Source organism: Dunckerocampus dactyliophorus, chromosome 4 (genome assembly GCF_027744805.1).
Source record: "Dunckerocampus dactyliophorus isolate RoL2022-P2 chromosome 4, RoL_Ddac_1.1, whole genome shotgun sequence".
NCBI lineage: Eukaryota > Metazoa > Chordata > Actinopteri > Syngnathiformes > Syngnathidae > Dunckerocampus > Dunckerocampus dactyliophorus.
In genome coordinates, this window is record NC_072822.1 from 29,262,213 (window position 1) to 29,284,491 (window position 22,279).

The 22,279-nt window shown below is 41.5% G+C and overlaps 1 protein-coding gene across 1 annotated transcript in view; it reads left to right on the forward strand.

The window, feature by feature from the left end:
- olfml2a (olfactomedin-like 2A) overlaps nucleotides 1-20,262 on the forward strand; it is a 40,453-nt gene extending 20,191 nt beyond the window's left edge. The window contains exons 2-8 of the mRNA XM_054774599.1: nucleotides 178-441; nucleotides 2,765-2,872; nucleotides 2,941-3,117; nucleotides 4,363-4,606; nucleotides 10,122-10,415; nucleotides 12,599-12,784; nucleotides 17,181-20,262. Of these exons, the coding sequence (XP_054630574.1) occupies nucleotides 178-441; nucleotides 2,765-2,872; nucleotides 2,941-3,117; nucleotides 4,363-4,606; nucleotides 10,122-10,415; nucleotides 12,599-12,784; nucleotides 17,181-17,785 (1,878 nt within the window). The 3' untranslated portion in view covers nucleotides 17,786-20,262. The remainder of the gene's footprint in view (nucleotides 1-177; nucleotides 442-2,764; nucleotides 2,873-2,940; nucleotides 3,118-4,362; nucleotides 4,607-10,121; nucleotides 10,416-12,598; nucleotides 12,785-17,180) is intronic.
- The last annotated feature ends 2,017 nt before the right edge of the window (nucleotides 20,263-22,279 follow it).

A 22,279-nucleotide genomic window follows, 5' to 3' on the forward strand; every position in this document is an offset into this window, starting at 1 on the left:
GAATGTCATTCCTAAGTGATGAATCCAGTATTTTTGTGAAATCTCTTAACTGAGAGAAGAAACTACACACTTTCATCACATGCATTGCAAATCCATTTTGATGAAATGCATCTGTGTTCATTAAATGAAAATACACATTTGGATTGACTGTGGACTGCTGATCATTGACATTTTCAGATCTTTGGGGAGACTGAGCCTGTTCGAATGGTGTCAGAGGGCTCAGACTGCCGCTGTAAGTGCATCATGCGACCGCTCAGCAGGGATGCGTGCCTGCGGCTGCGCAGTGGCAGCGTGCGCGTGGAGGACTTCTACACGGTAGAAACGGTCAGCTCTGGTTCTGACTGCAAATGCTCCTGCACCGCGCCACCATCCTCCCTCAACCCCTGTGAGAACGAGTGGAAGATGGAGAAGCTTAAGAAACAGGCCCCCGAGTTGGTAAAGGTGAGAAGATGAAAGTTGTCAAGCAAATGATCAACAAAGTGGAGCTTGGAAGTCAAGATGTATCACACCTGGCAACACAGAGGAAAAGATTCCAAAAAGATACTTTGGATTTTGGCGTTTTCATGAATGGGTTGCACATGGGGTTGCTAGGCAAGATACCCTTTTTTAAAGTGTAAACTTAGTCATCTGTTACTACCAAAGGCTAAAAGGAGAGTGGAACTCCCTCCGTCATTTGCCCAATACAGCATATCAGTGACACACAACATACTTGGGGCACACTTTGTTTTTTAACAAGCAGAAGTACAACTCCAGATGTTTGACCTGACTCCACCAAGAACTACGGAGCAGCTTAATAAATCTCTATGGGCTCCGAATGAACCCGACTGGACGTCAGTAGTTATAATCCTAGCAAATGTCATGCTCAAGGATTGCAGTGCACTTAACCTCATGTGCTCAAAATACCAATGGTGGCTGTTTTTTTTATTGGCCTGCAGTGCAATCTAAGGATATAATTGAATAAGAAAACGAAATAAAAAACCAACATCAGCAGCAAAAATACAAAAACCAACAGTAATTTTACAAGAATAAAGTCAAAATATTAAAAGGTTGTAATTTTATTAGAATAACGTAAAATTCTGAGGAAAATAACATTATTTTAGTAGCATAAAGTTGAAATATTAGAGGAAGACATTTTTTTTAAGTCGTAATATTATGAAAAACAAAACACCAAATAATGCTGTCATTTTTGGAAAATTAGGTTTGCATAAATATAATGTTATGACAATAAAGTCAAAATATTATGGTAATAAAATCATAACTACAAGGAGAAAATTTACAAAAAGAAAGCTGTCAGACAATAGCAGAAACTAAAAAAAAACAGCTGTAATTTTTAGAATAAAGTAATTATGAGGAAAAATAATGTGATTTTATATGAGTTGAAATATATTGTTTTTAAGTCATAATAGGAATAACAAACTAAAGTTGCATTATTTTGGAAAATTAGATTGGGAAAAATATAATAATAATAAAAATAATAATAATAATAGTAATAATATTATGAGAAGAAAATGTGCGAAAATTGTTTAAGAAAAAAGTTGAAATATTTGGAAAATTATAAAAAACAACAGCAAATATGGGAAAAAAAAGAGCAAAGACCGAAGTTCACACTAATAATAGTCTTTTTCACCTATATCACAAAGCTGAGATGTAGTTTTTTCTTGAAATATTGATAACTTCTTAGCATAAGCTTTACAAAATATCAAAGTGGCCCTTGCATCCTTTCATTTTTCAGTATGTGGCCCTCATAGGAAAAACTTTATAAACGCCCCTGCTTTATGCCCTGATACCAAGTAATGGGGCAGACTCACATGGCTAGACACCCAAGCTATTTGAATCAGGTGAAAAGCATGTGGAGGACTTTTTTGGGACAAGAGGGCTCTACCCTCGAGCAGATAGTCATAGCGAGTCAGTGTGACATTCATGTTCATATTAGCAGAAATACATACAGTATGTATGTTAGTGCAGTGGGTTGGGGTTCGTATAGTATAGCGATCTAATTTACCTTATCTCTGGAGATTATTACATCGCTGTCTGACGTGTGTGGTAAAAGGCAGTGCGCTAGCATGAATTAACTTGAGACAAATGTGCACATTAGCACTCAATAAGTCATCAAAACTTACTTTTATGCATTCCCACATAGTATCAGCATTTGACACCAAATATGAGGTGAAAGAAAAATGCTAAAAATACAGTAGTAGTCTATCTGTACGCCGAGAGAAAGTTAGCACACGCACAATGGACATGCGTCAAGTGAGACGGATGTAACAAAGAGAATCCGGCCGCTTTTCAAAATAAAACATCATGTAAATAATTTTTTTTTTCTGTGCGGCCCGGTACCAAATGACCCACGGCCCGGGGGTTGGGGATCACTGTGTCAGTGCATAGCTATAACTAATACAGTATTAGTCAAATCGAATGGAATAATGAACACATAACATTTTATAAGTGGAATAACAAGCCGTAGTTTCCTGACAGCCACTCAGAACTGTGCAAGTGTATTTCTCTGCTCCTAAAAGTCACTGGACATGAAGCCTAAACAGTGCAAAAGTGGGCGTTTATGATGATTAATCTCTGATTAATCTCTCATATGAATGAAGCTCCAGTTTTTATGTTGTCCATTGTTTGGGGTTACACTGAAATGATTCCGACCAGGAACTATTATGTTTTCTTTATGATAGTGTTCTGCTCATGTATAAAGCTATCAGATTTTATCTTTGAAGAAAATGATTAATAGTTACGCTCCCTTTATGGCACCAACCACCAGCTCCAATCTATGGTGGACCTCCTCGAGGGAACACTTTACAGCATGGATCTGATGAAAGTCCACTCATACATCAACAAGGTGGTCTCTCAGATGAACACCCTGGAGGAGGTAGGAAAAAACACTCATCCGGTTTGTGAGCTGATTCTAAAAGAATAACAATGTGTTTACCTTTGCAGACAATCAAGACAAACCTAACGCGAGACAATGAATTTGTCCGAAACAGTATGGCAACGCTAACCAACCAGTTTAAGAGATATGAGAACTACTCCAACATTATGATGAGCATAAAGAAGGAGATCTCCGGTCTCAGTCTGCAGCTGCTTCAAAAAGATTCCTCTGAGACAAAAGTGCAGGTTAGAAACACAAAATGGAAAGGTCACGTATTCCTAATCAGATTTTTGTTCATTTTTGTTCCCTTACGTCACCAAACATTAACCAAACGGTGACCCAGACCGAGGTATAGTATGTCCCAGCTTTGCGCGGGGTTGACCGTCCGGGATCACTAGCCAATGGCGAAAATCCGTGAGCAATTCAGTCGTCCATAAAAATGTCTAGTTTTGACACACGGCTCGCTCCTACCTCCCCGTTCAAACCCTTCTGCTAGTTCCTATTTCGGATCAATATTTGCAATAAAAGTGACTGTTGTAATTGTTAGATTAGATTCAGCTCCAGAACCCTCCTCTTCTCTAGACCATATGGCTCACACACATGAAACACATTTAACGTATAAAATGTACAGGTACTTACATGTAAGATGATCCATCAACACATGGAATGGGAGTCACGGTGTACAAGTTTTATCTAAGTTTCACTTTTGCATCTCACAGCAGCTATGGTGCGTTCAAGGACTGCCGAACAAAGTGCAAAATCTCAACGCTTGACACATTAGAGTGGAATATCGGTTATCACACGCCCCGGTTATTGTGTTTTTTGGTTAACATCAAAATTTACACCACAGTGTCTCCGTTTGTGTACATTTTCCCGTTAGCATACAATATGGTGCGCGTCTTGTCATGTATGAAGGTAAAAGTAGCCTCAAATGTTCATTTACCCTTTTCACTCACCATTTATATGCATTTAAATTGTTTTATGCATTTAAATCTATTATAAAAACTTGTTTTGTGTTGACATTTTTGGCTCTCTAGAACGGATTAATTAGATTTACATTAGTTCTTATGGGAAGAATGGATTTGGTTAGAGTACATTTCAGTTATAGTCGGACATTCATGACTCTAACCAAGGTTCCACTGCATTTATAAATTGGATGTGAAAGAGCGGCACAAGGACGCAGTTCATTAGACACTTGACCTACGCGTATGAATGCTACTCAGGGACTTGTGATTAGCAGTGATTGGTTGAATTTGCACGAATTGGTGCAATTGCAACATTGTGAAATCCTGAGTGTTCTGATTAAGAGGCCAAATAAGTATGCTAACAACTCTGGCTCACCATCCTCCATAAACGTGTGTCATATCCAAGGCATTATGGAAGTTAAGACTCAATCAGGAGTGGCTTCGTGCCTCGTAGTTGCGACGTGTGATTTGTGTTAATGAAAAGTTCACTGCGATTGCTGACATGACCTAACTGTTCATTTTCAGGTTACTAACGATGAGAGGACCAAGGCGGCCTTGAAACCACCTAACAAAAAGCCCCCAGCAGCCAAGCCCCCTCCCAAACCCAAAGAAAAAGTCATCAAGCCCAAGAAGGAGGTCATTAAACCTGAAAAACCGCTGAAGCCCAATCCTACTGCCAAAAGCAAGGTGGTTGGCCACCAGCCAGGTGTGGTAAGGGGCATCACTTACTACAAGGCTGCCAAGACGGACAAGGATGAGGTCAGAGGAGGTGAGTGTTTATCCTGAGCGGCTCAGTTGATTGAAACCAAGCCTTTCTGAGCTAAAACAAACATTGTGCTTGTAATTTAGCTTTGTTTTCCCTGCCACTCTTGTCGCAGCTGGATTGCGTCTTTGTTGCCACGCGACGCGATGTATCAGTATGCACATGCCATACATCCACGTAACCCTTAGAATGTCATCTAAAGGTTCAACTAAACCAGGAGAGACAGTTCAAACTATGAGCACTTAAATGGGTCAGTCCAATACTAGCATGCCATGAAGAATTTCATAAAACAAAAGACTAATACCACAAATTTAGCCCTGTTTCAAAGCAACACATGTAACACATGGAACTGAGGATGTGTGGAAAGACACATTTGATAGGAGAAAACTGAATGGTCAAAATTGGTTGAATTTGCATGAATTTGGGCAGCGCAATCCTGGGGGATTTGATTATAGTTAGCTCAAAGCTCAACAAACCCCACTCTTGGTATAAAGCCACAACCACTTAAATGAAGTAAACATGTAAATGACGTAATTTGGCACCATTAGAAACAGCGATGTGCAGTGAGGTTGATCACTGGTGAGGCACTGACCCACACAGGTTGATCAGTAGGAGGATTTTGAATGTATTTAATTGGTTTAATTCACTGAAAACATTTGTGTTGTCCTCCAACTGAGTGCTTACTAAAACGAACTAAAGAGGCAGCATTTACGCTTACACAGATGCTTATAAATGTAAAATACGGACAAAGAAACCCTGTATTTCACGCTATTTGCACTGGGGTAATGGATGTAAGTTTTTGTCAACTTAGTCCTCAATATGACCTCCATTCCTTTGGATTCACATCCTCCGCATCTCCTGCACTGCTCGCCTGATCATTCCTCTGTCCCTGATTCGCTGTTCAATGTCGTCGAAGTCATGTGGTGGTGTCACATACAGAGCTTGATACAGAGCAATAACATGGTCACCAAAAAGCTCTGTCAGCCGATCAGTTACAGTCTTGGGCCCACCAAGCACGTGCCAACCGACCATTTCCTTGAAGACGAAAACGCGGCATTCCTCTGAGAGTACGAACGACATGCTTGTTCAACATTCAGAGATAATAGTCAGCGTTGATGTTGTTGCGGAACAAGTACGACCCAACAGTTAAACCATTTCCGACAAGACCAATCTTGACGGAATAATCTGGGTGTCGCAGCGTAGAAGAACAAAAATTCTCATTTATGACTTTTCCTTACATTTCCCAATAACACTCCCAATAAATGAATAAATAAAAATAATAAATAAATATATTTTGTGTGATTTTGTTGTCAGCACATTCAACTATGTAAAGAACAAAGTATTTAATAAGAATATTTCATTCGTTCAGATCTAGGTTGGGGTATTGTAGTGATCCCTTCTTTTTTTTGAGCAGTGTCGTAAACTCGACACGCAAACACAAGGCAACAAAACTAAGATCCACCCATCACAAGAGCCCATCAGTTTTTTGTGCACTAACTAGTGGAGTCAGGGCAGGTTTGGATTGCTGCTGTGTGTTCAGAAATCCAAATCTTTTATTGACAAAATAAATGGAGCAAATGGAATGCTGTGTCAATGGAGTGCTGCCATGGCCATGACATGCCTCAGCTTCCCTGTTCACAACAATGCGAGAGCGACCCTCCACTATGCAGAGAAAACATTTCCTGACTCCTTCCAGCCCCCTTTAAGTCTAGTTGAGTGAATAGGTATGCTGCGTTTGCACAGGGCACACGCACATGATGCTGTCAGAGCGGGTGTTCTGCCATGTATATGAAGCTCAAAGTGCTCAGCCATCTCTGTCAAATCAGTGAAGCGTTTGCCTGCATGTCCATAATCTCTAGCAAAGAGCAAAAAAAATCTTTATTTGTCCTTGGGGGTTGGAAGCACTTTAGGGCAGAAGCTATTTCAGACACTTAGTCGCAGAGCTGCCAAGTGCTACCAAAGTTATCTGTTGTTAACCACGCTTCCACCACAACAGCTGGGGCTCAGAGGCGTTGCTGGAAGTAGTTTTTGCATACTTTATACGTCAGGGGTGTCCAAACCTTTTCCAACAAGGGACAAAACATTTGGAGGAGGCGGGAGGCAACGGTGATCCATTTTGTGCATTAGAGATGCTAGAACCAATCCAACGCTAAGCAATCTGAACATCATAGCTTTGTCTTACAGGTGACAAAGCAAATTTGTGTAACATCTAATAATCTATCTCACTAATAATGAATTCATTTTCATTTTAGATTATGCCAAGGGCTGATAATAAATGAGCTGCGGGCCAAAAATAGACCCCAGGCCGCACTTTGGACATTACGTTTTTATTGAAGGGGTTTGACAGAGGTGTTTATTTACGTTAGTGGCAATGGAGGCTGTAATTTGTGGTGCTATATTTATATATATCTACCTATCTATGTAAAAACATCATGACCACAAATTATAGCCGCCCACGAATGGGATCATCATCGGTCAAAATCCAGCTGGGACAGATGTCCCATGTTCCCGGTCTGTCCCTCCCTCGCTGTCTCTTTCAAAAAAAAGCTGTAACGGAGCAACTTGGGACAAATGTATGCACTTAAGTCGTATACAGTACTTTACTGTCATCATTTTGTTCTTTCATTCATCCATGGCTCCTTAAAATACTTGAATCACTCAAATTTATGATGATGACGCTGTTCATGTCATGGACAGGAGCGATTGCTTCCTGTCCTGCGTCCTTATTTTGGTGATCTATACTTCCGGCGTGGTGGATGAGACAGCCGCTTCACGCCTTCAATTTTCATTAGCGGCAGTTAAAAGGCCAAAAGCTGGTTCATTGTCTTCGTGACTCATGTGTCTCGTGTTGTAACTTAAACAATTGACTTACCTGGACTACTTGCACCTTTTTGTCACAGAGCCTTTTCTCTGTCGCCTTTTGTTTCTCCTGTTGATATTATTAAAGCACCCTTACTTTTGCACTCCATGGCTTCGTCTCTGCATATTGGGGGTCAAGCACTCGACAGCTTCTACTCGTGCCTGACGGCCCGTGACAGTTCATTTTGACAGCACTTTTTCATTTCATTTTAGCTATAGCTTTTGATTGCATAATTGATTTAGTTTTAGTCCACTTTTATTTGGCTATACAGTAGATGCCCCTACAACGTAAATAATCCGTTCCAAGAACCTTTATTTTATAGGGATTTTATGTTATACGAAGTGTAAAATACATGTAAATAGCCTAATCTGTTCCAAGATCTTCCCAAACTCACACCTTTGGGCCTTCAAAATATTCAAAGTCCACCAAATATGGTGGGAAAATATAAGAAAACAGCATAAACATAGTAGAGTAACATTCCAATATAAAACAAGGTAAATAATGTATAATGGTCGATGGGGAACGGCCGTATAGTCTAGCAGCATAACTTAATTTCAAACCACCGTCATGCTTCTGGATCGTTTCCTGCTTTGTTTCGATTGACAACTTTTCCCTTTTTTTTCCTTCTCACTTACACTTGGTTTAGGGCCCATGACTCCGGTAATTTTAACACAAAGAAAAGTAAACAAATTAAAAAGAGATTTCAATGCGTGCGAACTAGTTTAAGGGCGACTAAGATGAGGAAGGGAGCTCACAAACTTGGACACGCTGGATAAATTAGCCAATGAGATAAGAGCGTAGGCGGTGCCCCGATCATCAGCCAATGAGATGAGAGCGTAGGCGGTGCCCCGATAATCAGCCAATGAGATGAGAGCGTAGGCGGTGCCCCGATAATCAGCTAATGAGAGCGTGAAGCCAGAAGGCGTCACCAAGTGTAATCTGTTAGTCTCTCTGTCACTTGCACGGACTTGACGCTTTACGTCAGGGGTCACCAACGTGGTGCCCGCGGGCACCAGGTAGCCCCCCACGACCACATGAGGTGCCCGCAAGCCTGCTTTTCATTCAGGTTTTTAGTTAATAATGAAAGAACAGTAGAAAGAAATGCATTGTGAAATACAAAATGTGAGTTGTGGACACCAGTATTTTGTTCATGTTCTGGTAAAACAAGCATATTCGCTTTGTTTGGGTTTAAAATAAGCTCTGAAAATAAATGTTACAAAAATGAGTAGCTCTTGACCATTTTCATTTTGTCAAAGTAGCTCTCACAAGGAAAAACGTTGGTGACCCCTGCTTTACGTTATATGGAATTCCTTACGTAATACGATGCGAAAAATGCACATAAACTCTTTACGTTCAGTGGAATTTACGTAAAAGGAGGTTTACGTTATGCGAGGTACTACTGTATTTCAAAAATATGAAGTATCAAAGTTAAGACATCTTTGAAGTTTCCTTGATCGCCCCTTCATTGAGGCTACCTGCAGAGCATCTCAATAATAAAATTCACAACAAAAAGTAAACCTGGTCACACCAACCCTCGTGTTATGTTATTTTAAATGTTGTTATTGTAAATGTAATTTAGAAATATTAAAGTATTATTTCAGATGTTGAATAATATGAGACAATATAACGACTGTATGAAGTACTATGTCAGGTTGTTGGCAACCGGAAGAAAAATGGCCTCATGTACGAAAGCTTTATTATGGGCCTGTAATCAAAGCACAGCAGCCCCACACGTCATAACACTGGAATATCACATTGTAGGTAGAATGCTATTTATACTACGTCACATTCTGTCTAACAATGGTGACGTCATTGACCAACAAAACTGAAAACAAGCCACGTGATGAGGTACTCCTCTTCAGCTCATACCGTGCAATGAGTTGGTTTGTGTTAGTGTCTAAATGGACATTTCTTTGGGCTTGTCAATTACTTTTGTAATTTTGCCATTAATGGGTTCTCTCAGATTGCAAAATATGCACAAATGGAGGGAAAACCATGTCAGCAAACTGCCATTTGTTGAAAAAAACATCGTGTCTGTGGTGAATGTCACAAGTCAATGTGCAAGCAATGGTTGGTTTCGATTTGGGCTGTGTCGACAACTGCTCAACCGCACGTTGGCGGAGTGGTTTGCATGTTGGCCACACAGTCAGGAGATCGTGAAATCTGGGTTCGAATCTCTGTTGGTCATCTCTTTGTGGAGTGTGCATGTTCTCCCCGTGCGTGTGTGGGTTTTCTCCGGGTACTCCGGTTTCCTCCCACATTCCAAAAACATGCATGTTAGGTTAATTGGCGACTCTAAATTGTCCATAGGTATGAATGTGAGTGTGAATGGTTGTTTGTCTATATGTGCCCTGCGATTGGCTGGCGACCAGTTCAGGGTGTACCCCGCCTCTCGCCCGAAGTCAACTGGGATAGGCTCCAGCATAGTGAAGATAAGCGGGGAAAAAATGATTGAATTTGCGTGAATTGGTGGGACTGCAACCAATACGAGAAAGAAAGACGTTGTTACAGTTGTCTCTAAAGTAAATGGTGTCTTCGTACTACATGGACGTTTCTCTGACCTTACTTGACCATCGCCTCTGTTTTAAAAATATGTTTTTACTCGCCCTCATCTTTTTATATCACCAAGGCTGACTCACCAATGTTTCTGCTCCTTGCCAGACAACCCAGCCAAAACATACGCACGTCATCACATCACCGAAACCCAGTCTGAGGATGGTGGAGCGGAAATGGTTCTCGAAACCGCGGAAGCTACGGTTGCCGAACCTACCGCGCCCGCTGCATTCCATACCACCGTAGCGCCTACCGCCACTACGAGCGCTGTCACGGGACCATCTACCACCACTGCACGGACGACGAGCCAAAGTACAGCAGCTGCGGAGAAGCCGGCCCCTACTATTGTGCTGCTGCTGGACAACAGCAATAACAACAGTCGGCCCACTCTTCACAGAGCAGGTTACGTGAATGTACACAGAACAACCACATCTAATGCTTGCACCATATAAGACAGTGTTTCCCAGCCTTTATTGAGCCTTTACCTGCACATTTCAAGTTACTTTTACCTTTAGTAAAGACATGATTGGTGCCGAAGATACAATGTGACAACGAGATCAACAAGGACACCACCTTGGTGTTTTGCCATGAGTTATTTCTTGAATTCAGTCGTATTTCTCACCTCTAGTCTCTGCTTTTCTTTTGATCACGGCTGCAAAATAAGCCAAAATGGAGCCAAACGAAGTTGCAAGTGCTAGCAGTTTGATGAAGAAGGTGAGAAACACGATTAAATTCAAGAAATAACCCATAGCAAAACACCAAGGCGGTGTCCGTGTTGATCTCGCTGTTACATTGTGTCTTTGGCAACAATCACGTCTTCAGTGAAGGTAAAAGTAACCTTAAATGTTCATTTATCCCTTACATTCATCATTTATATGCTTTTATAAGTGCTTTATGCATTGACTCGATCGCAACTGCACTGTTCAGGTTGTCTTAGACATTTTCACTCTCATCCAAGCAGGCTTCATCAGTTTATGCTCAATGACTAGATAGGACAGCTCTAGTCTGAGAAATTGGTGCAAGAGCCAATGTATTGATCCCTGCTTAGAGGATAAATACATTGGATCATGCAAACTGACCTGGATGAATGACAATATTCACACGCGTGTTTTGTGTTAACATTTTTGAGACTTGTTGCGTAACTGTGTTCGTTAGCAAGGAACTATAGAGTCAACCGCTGATGACATCATAAATGGTTGACGGAGCTGACTTCCGCTTCCTGTTTCCATGTATTAGCAAGCTGCTAACAAGGACGTTTTGTCATAAAATACGCTAAGAACCAGTGTTGCCACAATTATCTTGAAAAAGTAATGTGATTACTGATTACTCCTTTAAAAACTAACTAAGTTACAGTATTGATCACTTTATTTTTAAAAGTAGCTCAGTTAGATTACTTTATTACTGAAGTTACATTCAGCAGCTGCCGACAACACCCCACCCACGGTCAACATAAAAATGACAACTGAGCTTGCCAACACTCATTTTATTGGCAGTGCCTTTTTAACAGTCATGTCAACAATATATTTCCTGGCATTGAAAGTTGAACTTATGATAAAGATTTAAAGACGAAGCTTTGTGTTATTGTTTTTTTTAGGCGTCGACATTTCACCTTTTTCTCATTATGCCTTTTGTCCTATTTTTAAAATTTTAGCTGTTTTTTTGTTTAGTTTTGTTTCTGCCGTGTGCCTTGGGCCAATGACAAATGAGCCACAGATGGCCCCTGGGCCGCAACTTCGGCACCCCCTGCTTTTGCGGCTCTTCGTCAGAGCGTTGCATCAGCTCTGTGTGCAAACCACAACTCTATATGGCTTGATGGCTTACTGTTTTGGGCGAGGGATGGTGCTTGAGGGGGGGTGGCTTGTTGCAGCTGGAGCAGATTGATGCGTAACAACAGTCAGGCTTAACGATCCGTGTCACCACAACTCAAAGATTTTTTTGGAGGCGCAACACTTGTTGCTTGCACGGCGAGGCGAGGCGAGAGCGTGGCGGTGTGAGCTCAGGGCTGGAGCTGGCAGAGGGCGTGCCTGTTCAGTGGTCAACATGCGTATTTGTTGGTCAGTCTCCGGGAGGGGAGGGCACTGGTGCGATCATGCGTTCATTTTTCCTAATATCGCGATTCACCGGTCCCAAATTCCCAAAGATCAATATATTGGCGACCCCTGTTCAAAATAATGGCTGTTCCCTCTGGGAAATGCCCATCTCTCCCCTCCTGGCATTGTGTCGCTTGCTGTGTGTTGTCCTCGTGGTGAAAACATGACTTGCTGCATGGATGACATCGCTCCCCGAGACGCAAGAAGAAAGCAAATAAAGTATAACTTTTTGCTAAGCAAACCGAGAACAACAGTAACACACAGTAGCTTGGATAAGTAACTTGAATCTACTCGTTACTGAAAACCGTAGTCATTGCAGAATAACGCCGTTAAGCACGTATTAATAACACGACAAGACGCGCACAATATTGCACATTAACCGGAAAATATACGCAAACCGAAGCAAAATTTTGGCGTAACTGTCCGACGCTAACCGTGGTGAACGTGAACCGCGTATTTGTTCAATTTTAAACAAACCTTTGTTTAATTTCACAGGTAAAATTCTTAGCTGCGAAGGGACTCTGGCGTCAATCGAGCAGCCGGAGAAGCAGCACAGTTACGGACGCAACGAGGGAGCTTGGATGAAGGATCCACTGGCTAAAGACTCCAAGATCTATGTCACAAACTATTACTATGGCAACAATCTTGTGGAGTTCCGCAACCTGGACAACTTCAAGCAAGGTGTGCTTGGTTTGCTCTTTTATCACAGTGTCTGCACCTGAGTAGCAACCATGCAGGTGTGATGACCAAAACATGACAAAATGGAGTTGATGTATTTCTTAGTGGTAATTCTACTATTATATATATTTATTAAATGATATGTATTTATCATATTTAGTTAGATATTTATTATATTATTATAAGTATGGTGCTTCAGCGCATTCACGCTTACAGTAAGTCACAGTTATTCAGGAGCAGATTCTTCCTATTATTATTTACACTTTTTTAACGCTGAACTACGTCCACAATTTTCCACCACAAAATTCAGTTTTCCCAAAACGCCACATTTCCTGGCCCCAAAAAATCCCATAACAATGAAAGGAGATATTTTCCTAATTCCACATTTCTCAGTCGATTCCAACCATTTTCATGTTGAAGCAAAAATTTCCATGTTGCCAAAATTCCACTTTTCCCACCTTTTCTGTAACAAATTCACTTTGAAGAGGGGAATTATTTCATCTTCCACATTTTCCAACTGCTCGAATCATTCCGAAGTCAAAATGTTAAGGTCATGATAACTATCCACATTGCAAAAATTCAAGGTTTTCCCAATACACCACATTTCCTGGCACGAAAATTCCCATTGAAAACAATGGAGAGCTTTTCCTAATCGTACAAGTGATTCAAACCATTCTAGTTCAGACCGTTCCACTCATTCAGGACATCAGGCTAACAATTTTCCACATTCCAAAAAGTCCCAGATTTCCAGAATTCCACAGGAATGTGCACATTTACAGTAATTTCATATTTTCTGTGACACTTGTCACACTGGAATTGAACGGGCAATTTATTTGGCACATGGCTCAGGAGGCAAAGTGCTTGTTTTCCAACCCGAAGGTTGCTGGTTCAATCCACAATCTCGCTGTAATCATTTGACTTTTTTAGACATTTCAGCATTCAATCTGTATTTTTGCTTTCCAGCATTTCAAAGTGTGCCATTTTTAGTCTGCTAAAACAATGCACAAATGAAATGGTGCCCCTACTGGTGAAAAATAGTTTTACATTTTCCATCACTGTAGCATTCCACTTATTCTAGAGGGTGACATGGCTCAGGTGGTAGATTGGTCACCTCCCAACCCGATGGTTGCTGGTTCGATCCTCGGTTCTTGTGTAATGGTTCAACATATTTATACAATCGTTCTCTATTTTTGCATTCCAACATTTCAAATTCTGCTGTTTTTTTGTCCGCTAACTCCACCCACATTTCTCACTCAGGTTCAACCCATTCCAATATCAAATATTTAGCTCATGCAGGACATGTAGCCGAGCCATAATTCTATAATTCAATGTTTTCTGTGACATTTTTCCCATTGAAAATGAATGGACAAGTTCAACGTCATTCATTTTACATTTAACATTACATGTAACACTGTGTTATTCTGTGCACAGTGGCATGGCTCACATCACAGAGTCGTCATCTCCCAACCTGATGGATGCTGGTTCCATCCTCAGTTGGTGAATACATTGGAGCACATTTCTAGGATATTTCAATGTTCATTCTTCAGTTCGGCTTCAATATTTCAGCTGTCACACGCCATTTGTACTTAAATTGCTTCTTCTAGTTCTACAAAGCATCCTTTGGGTCTAAAGAAAGTGACAAGAAGAAATAGATGTGCATTGAGTAAAAGAAAGAAATGATGGAAAAACATGAACAAGTTGTGCGAGTACTGGCGTAGCACTTCTACAATCTGCAACATACGGAAGCAGAAGGAGTCGATAAAGTCTGTAATGTTAAAAAAAAAATTCTAAACCGGAGACATCTATCCATGAAAATATGGAAAAGTCAGTTCAGCCTTTCTCCTCCACCTCAGTTAGCACCATCAAGTCATGTGATGGCCAAGGTAAATGCTGTACATTTTACATTTTAAACCAGATTATTGCAGTACATTCTAATGGCATGTTTTTCTTTTGAAATAAAATATTCGTTAATTATAAGAAAAACTGCCCGAACAGATGATTGACATTCCAGTTCATTCCACTGGGGAAAACTGATTTGACATACGAGTAATTTGAGTTACGAGCTCCGTCATGGAAGAAATGAAACTGGTCAGTCAGGGTTACCACGTCAAGACAGATATACTAGTTGGTATCTGCACTTTACACACCAATGTAGCATCCAAATCATGTTAAAATGTTTGTTTCAAAGGAGACATTTTTGCAGATAAGGCACACTAACGATCCAACAGGCAACCAAATTGCCTGGTTGGATGGTTAATGCCATTAAGCTTTCTCTGGGCTGGCGCTATATGAAAGTGGTGGCATCAGAGGAATTCAGAGGGCAGGAAATCAACTCCTTTTCCATCTACAACAACTGAGGAATTGGATTATACCCTTTAAAAGACTTAAAGATGATCTGCTTTTGTGGGATTTGCCTTGTTGATGTATATCTGTTTGGACAATCTGCTCTCTAAATTCACTTCCATGCAAAAGCGTCCTGCAGTGAGGAGGGCTCACAGTTGTGTGCGGATGACTAGCTATCTTTACGAGTGGCGGTGATGCCCGCTGTTCTCTGACGTGGTCTGGCCTCCCCTTTGAACGAGGCTCAGTGGGAAGGGATTAGGAGTGTGGTTTGGCTTTGGTGATGTGGGTGGTGGGGGTCTTCTACTGCACTATTTTTTCTATTGTTATTAGCTAGGTGCAACTTCCTGATGCTGAAAGATAGGATGTGATTCAAAAATGTCAGCAGAGGTATGGTGGGAAACAAACTCCGGCAGTGTCACATGATACTACCGTTACATAAAAGTGTAAACAGTGTCAGACGTTTAGTGTAAACAGCTTGAGTTTAAAAATGAAGCATAAAAACTGCCAGCAGGTAATTTTCCTATCAAAAAATCTAAATATGATGCAGTGGAACCTGGTTAAGTCACTCTTGTTCCACCGTGTTCTTCTTCTGACTACACAGTGCTATCTAAAGGGTCTGATTACTTGACAAAGTCGGTAAGATGGCAGCACCAATCTCTCCTGCTCCGGCAGACCAGGGGTGTTGTAATGTGCTTATAAGCGAAAGAAAACAGTGCCAAACCAAACCAAATTTACTGTCCAGTGATTCCCAACCAAACTCTGGTGTGGTTTGGTTGTACTGCCAATGAGCTGCGACCTTCATATGATTCAACTGGCAAAACAAGTACCCTAAACAACATAATGATAGATAATCTCATAGTCATACAGGAGCCACGTGAAAAGGTATGGGCGTCTCAGCTATTGTATTGTATGGTGTAGCCTGGTGTCAATTGTTATTTTTTATTAACAGTGCCGTTTGTCTCTACAGTTCGCACATCAAACCTTCATGACCTTGCTTTACCTTAAAAATAAAAAGAGCAATTTTGGTTTGTTACGGCCCAGTTGGTTTAAGTGTTTAACAAACCAAACGCTCATATTTACAAACCCATGAACCGCATACTTTTTTCCCCAAAACTCCAGTATTTTCCCCTTCTTTCCTGGTTTATTGATGGCAATATTGATGGCAGTTTCCCCTTTCTTGAAACCTTTTCTGCTATTCATTTTCAATTCCATGGTGATGGCTTTCCTTTTCTTTTGAGAAGAAGAGAAGAGCCAGACTGGCGGGTGGGAAAACACCCACTCTAAAACCTGAGTCATGTCACCCTGTAGAGTAAGAAGAATGTTGCATCCATCCATTTTGGATTTTTTCTATCTATGCCTCATTAGGGTTGCGGGGATGCTGGAGTCTATCCCAGCTGACTTCGGGCGACAGGCGGGGTACACCCTGGACTGGTCGCCAGCCAATGGCAGGGCACATAAAGACAAACAACCATTCACACTCACATTCATACCTATGGACAATTTAGAGTGAACCCCAATGAACCTCACATGCAAGGGAGAATCGAACCCTTCCCGATCTCCAGACTGTGACTGTGTGGCCAGCATGCTAACCACTAGATCACCGTGCGGCCAGAATGTTACCGTAATGGAAAATGTAAAATGATTTTTTCCACCAGAAGGGGAAACAGAAAATGTGAAATGACAGTAAATGTGGGAATTTTTTTTGAATGCTTCTCAGCACTCAGTTATCCCTCCTGAGTGTAGCTGCGCGTGAGGCACATACTGTATTCTTCCACACACCGCACCCCCGCCCTACCCTGCTGGTGGGAATTGTGAGGAAAGACCAGAATTTTCCTTGTTTTCCCTCATTTTCCAAAACATTTCCCTTACTTTGCAGCTGTTGAAAGGTATGATGAACTGATTGGGCCCAGAGAGGTGTGAAAGCTGCCTCCAAGTTTGTGAAATAGTTTGAAACACGTATGAGACGCATCCATAATCCATAACTTGAGTGTGATTTTGAAATCTTGCATTTCGTGCATGAAGTGTTCACCCATTCTAACATGTTGCCCTATCCTAGGCCGATGGAGCAACCTTTTCAAACTCCCTTACAACTGGATTGGCACAGGTCATGTGGTTTATAACGGAGCCTTCTACTACAACCGAGCCTTCACCAAGAACATAATCAAGTACGATCTGAAGATGCGATATGTGGCAGCCTGGACACTGTTACATGATGTGGTGTATGAGGACACCACCCCGTGGAAGTGGAGGGGTCACTCTGACATGGACTTTGCAGTGGATGAAACTGGACTGTGGGTGATCTATCCCTCAGTCGACTACGACTATCACCAGCAGGAAGTGATCGTCATCAGTAAATTGGATCCCGGAGACCTGTCCTTGAAAAAGGAAACCACCTGGAGGACAGGTCTCAAGAGGAACTCTTATGGCAACTGCTTCATCATCTGCGGTGTCTTGTATGCCGTCAATGTGTACAACCAGAAGGAAGGCGAGGTCCACTATGCTTACGACACGCACACAAACACAGAAGCCGTCCCACGCCTGGCCTTCACCAATGAGTACTCTTTCATCACACAGCTTGATTACAACCCCAAGGAGAAGCTTTTGTATGCTTGGGACAATGGCCATCAGGTCACCTATCGACTCAACTTTGTTGACCAGTGAGAAGAGCTCCAACAAGCTCACAGTAGTCCTGCTGGTATGGACCCAAGGTGCTGACTGTTTTACGACTTGTTTGACCTGAAAACACTAGGAATGTGCCATAACTCTCAGTACCAGTACTCATTATTCATGGACATAATCTTACTGGTTGATAGGTGGAGTTCATGTTGATAAATCTTCATTCATGAAATGTCAGCAGGCTGGCACACTGTTTGCATGCATAAAGGACAGGTAATAAATATAACAGCAACATAAGCGTTGTGACATGAGCTACTTGAAGGGAATTCCAGGCTTGGATTTTATAAATCAACCACTAAAGGCCGTTTCAGCAGTTTCTGTGGTCTGACAAGCGGTCCAGAGGAGGGTGGAGAGTGAGAAGCTAAGAAGCAGGACGAACCCAAGCTACGACTCATTTAGGAAAGACCTTCACAAACATGAGCTAAAAGAAAACCCAGCTGTTTCTCCTTGAACACAACACTATGCATGCACGGTACATTTACATGAAAACAACCAAGTAAAAACTAGGGGTGGGCCAAATCTTTGAACCAATCCAAGGTTAGTGCCGATACCGATACGTTTTATTTGCAACATTTCAAGACCGTTGAATGATTGAGTGATTTTACCTTCAATTTGTTGATCATGATTATAATCAAAACACAGGGCAAACATTTTAGGCAAACAAAAAAAGTGTCGAGCATCATGTTTACAATTATGCGGCTTCACTCCATCACCGTTTGTCAAAAATATAATAAATCATGCAATCATAAATCATGTTTTGTTTGAACACCACCTTTTATTAGTCCAAAAATATGCATATTTCAGCACATTTTATGGGTTTTTTTGCCTTTCCAATAAGAAAATGTCTAAATGAAGTAAAGTACAATTATAAGGCATTCAGAAGATGCATTCAAAGACATTGTGATGATATGTAGTATTCTACACTGGTCAGTAGGTGTCAGTAATTTTACTGTAATGTTGGGTGAGACACACAAGCACCAGACCAGGCTTTTATTGCAGGTTTCAGTGATCTCACAACAGGCACAGTAATCCCTAACACGGGCTACACCAAGCCAAGCTTCCTGTCCGGCCACCAGCTCTCCTAGCACCGGAACACATTTACAGCAACACATACGAGCACATGTCTTAATTATGTTTTATGTCTTATTTTGTCTTATTACGTCTATTATATGGGGTAATATGAGCGTAAAGGTGACTATAGGGTTGCAATTTAATGTCTAGAGGGCTCTAATAATGTTACAAAAAGCATTTAGAAGGTTGTAAACAGTTTTGCTATGCTCGAACTACAAAAATATTCCATTTATGGCTTAAATTCACTTATCATGGTCGGGTCTGGAACCAGTTAACTGCGATAAAGGAGGGATTACTGTATGTAGACTACATTTCTGATGTTTTTTGTGAAATGCTACTAATATCAAAGATGTGTCATATTACATGCAGTATATGTTACATTGTAAATGTATTTTTTATTTGAAAAGAACTCATCTTGACACATTTCATGACCGTCACATGACAACCACTCCAAAATGCTTCCTGCACATCACTTAGGGACTTGATGAGTTCAAGTCAAGCACAAAGCTGCACAGGACACATTTGAACATATTTGAAGTGTGGATGACACGTGTCACCAAGCGATTTCATGGCTTCATGATGAAAAGCAGTAATGTGGGGACAGCGGTCAGTTCAGGTCACTTTCCAGATGAGGTGTAGCCAGAATCTATTTAGAGGAATTCCATTTCTTGCTGTTGGTCAGGCCTACTAGCCACTCTAGTAGCAATGTTGCGGAATTGCAGCTGTGTTGTTAATCTCCCTTTGAAACGGGCGCCAACATTTCACACAGCTAAAATGCTTTGGGTCGAAACCCTGCAATTGAACTCAACCAATAAGATTATGCCTTCAAATTTGCCATACGTCGGAGAAATGTTTGACGAAGTAATCTTCCCATGAAGTCCAACCCATCACCGAGCGGTTTGTTCATCATTGTGTTACGTCATCATTCCTTTTTGTCTTTTTTCACTCGATGTGCTTTGATGAATGTGTTCAATAAAATATTAACTAAAATGAAAAAAACAAAGAAAAATCTGTACAGGTATGTTTTTTGTTTATATTTGTTTTCTATAACCTGAATTCATATGACGATTACTATTCTTTTCTTGAACATTTAGTATGACAGCATTTATGGCATTATACTGTATATACACAAGCTGACTTGGCGGAATATTTAATTTTTGACTGTGTAAGCCTTAAAGGATCAGTGTGTAGGATGGACAGTGTTACCATCGACTCATTCCCGTTCTACTCCCTCAAAAGAACATACCGTGACCTGCAGGATCAGGGACAAAGAAGAGTTTTTCCACTGTCACTCAGATACATCCTGAATGTTACACACTGGACCGCTAAGGCTGCCAGCAATGTTGTTTTGCTACCTTTTCAGAATTTACTCAGAAATCATTTTAATAAAGTTTGCAACAAATGACGTCTCATCCTCGCAATGAATGAACTTGACATTTACACCCTTACTCACACAACACAAACCAATAAAAACGCCTCCCTCACTTACGGTGCAACCAAAAATAACAGGTAACGCGTGGGACACACGGACCATGCTGTTATTGAAATAAACGCTGACACACTAACAGAGGGGGGTACTCCGGCAGTATGGGTATGTATCAACAGGTTTATTGGTGCGACGTCCGCAGTGATGTGGACTCGGCATCAGTCCGTCGTGGTGAAGACGGAGCTGAGCCGAAATCCATCTACGTTCCTACCATCACCTACTGTATGGTCATGAGTTTTGGGTAGTGACCGAAAGGACAAGATCACAGGTACAAGTGGCTGAAATGAGTTTTCTCCGTAGGGTCGCTTAGCTCTCCAGTAAAAGCTCTGTCATCCCAGAGAAATTTGGAGTAGAGCATTGAGCAGAGCCAGATCAGGTGACTCAGGCATCTGGTCAGAATGCCTCCTGGACGCCTACCTGGGGAGGTGTTCAGGGCACATCCACCCGGCAGGAGGCTTCGAGGAAGACCCAGGACATCTTACAGAAACTATGTCTCTCAACTGGCCTGGGAATGCTCTGCATTCTCCGGGAGCAACTGGACGAAGTAGTCGGGAAGTTTGGACTTCTTGTCTTAGACTGCTGCCCCCGTGACCCAACCTCAGATAAATGGAAAAAAAATGGATGGGTGGACATTAATATAGATGCAAAACAATATTATTTCATTGTAATTTATAACCTGCAAGGCATGCAGCGTAACTTCCTGTTACGGAAGTGTGCACGCGGGCTTCCCAGAATGCGGTGATCCACTGTAGCAGAGCTCACATGAAGCTCATCTTGATCTTGGTTCCAAACTGCACTGCAGGAGCCCTTGCAGTCGGGTATTAAAGGCATGGCTCTGTGATTTCTTGGCAGAGGATTTGAAGATCCCAAAGTGGAACTCCCATTCCATGCAACTCAGGAGAGAGGCGCAAAACAAGCCAAGAGCTGAATGGTACAGGGTGTGGTGACTCCATCCATGTGGCCTCATTTATGAAAATCAGCACACTATTTAACCTCTAAAACTCTGTATTCATTGTGCTCAAAAGAGGGATACCCAAAATAAATATATTTAAATTACAGTGGTGTGAAAAAGTGTGTTTACCCCCTTCCTGATTTCTTATTTGTTTTGCATGTTTGTGTAACGGGTGCCAGCCTGTGAGGCTGTGCGAGTGCACGTTGGTAAACCTCACTCCCTCTGCCTTAAGAGCTGCGCTGAACCCGCGGTCGACAGTCTGGGCTTTTGGCCGTGTGGTCAGCTCTCTCTCCTCCCATTGCGAAGGACCTGTGTTCGAGACCTGGTGCGGGCGGTGCGAAACAGGGCGGGTTACATTTGTCACATGTAAATGTTTCAGATCATCAAACAAATGTAAATATTAGTCAATGACAACACAACTGAACACAAAACGCTGTTTTTAAATGAAACTCTTCATTATTAAGGGAGAAAAAAAATCAAAACCTACATGACCCTTATGAAAAGTGATTGCCCCCTAAACCGGAGAGTGTGTTCCCCCTATAGTTGGAACACACCCTCCGGTCACCCTTCTTCAAGAACTTTGGGCATTTTCAACACATTTCCGACAGCCAGCTTTGGATAGCGATTGGCGGTCCTCATATGTTACTTTGGGTTGTTTTTTTTTGGTGTTTTCATCGTTACATCGTTACTTTATCTACAATAAATGGTTAATGGTTATCGTTTAATTTATTTCAAACATGCATACAGTTTACATTGAATGCTTCATGTTACAATTCACGAAAAATGTGACAGTCCACATGTCCGAAAAGGAGTAGGAAGAAGCAGAGTTGATTTAATCCTACCCCCGCTTTGTATATAGGAATGTAAAGGTGACTATAGTGGCGTTATTTCATGCCCAGAGGGCTTCGACAATGTTAAAAAACGTATTAGAAAGTGGTAAACAGGTTTTCTATGCTTTAACTATGAAAAT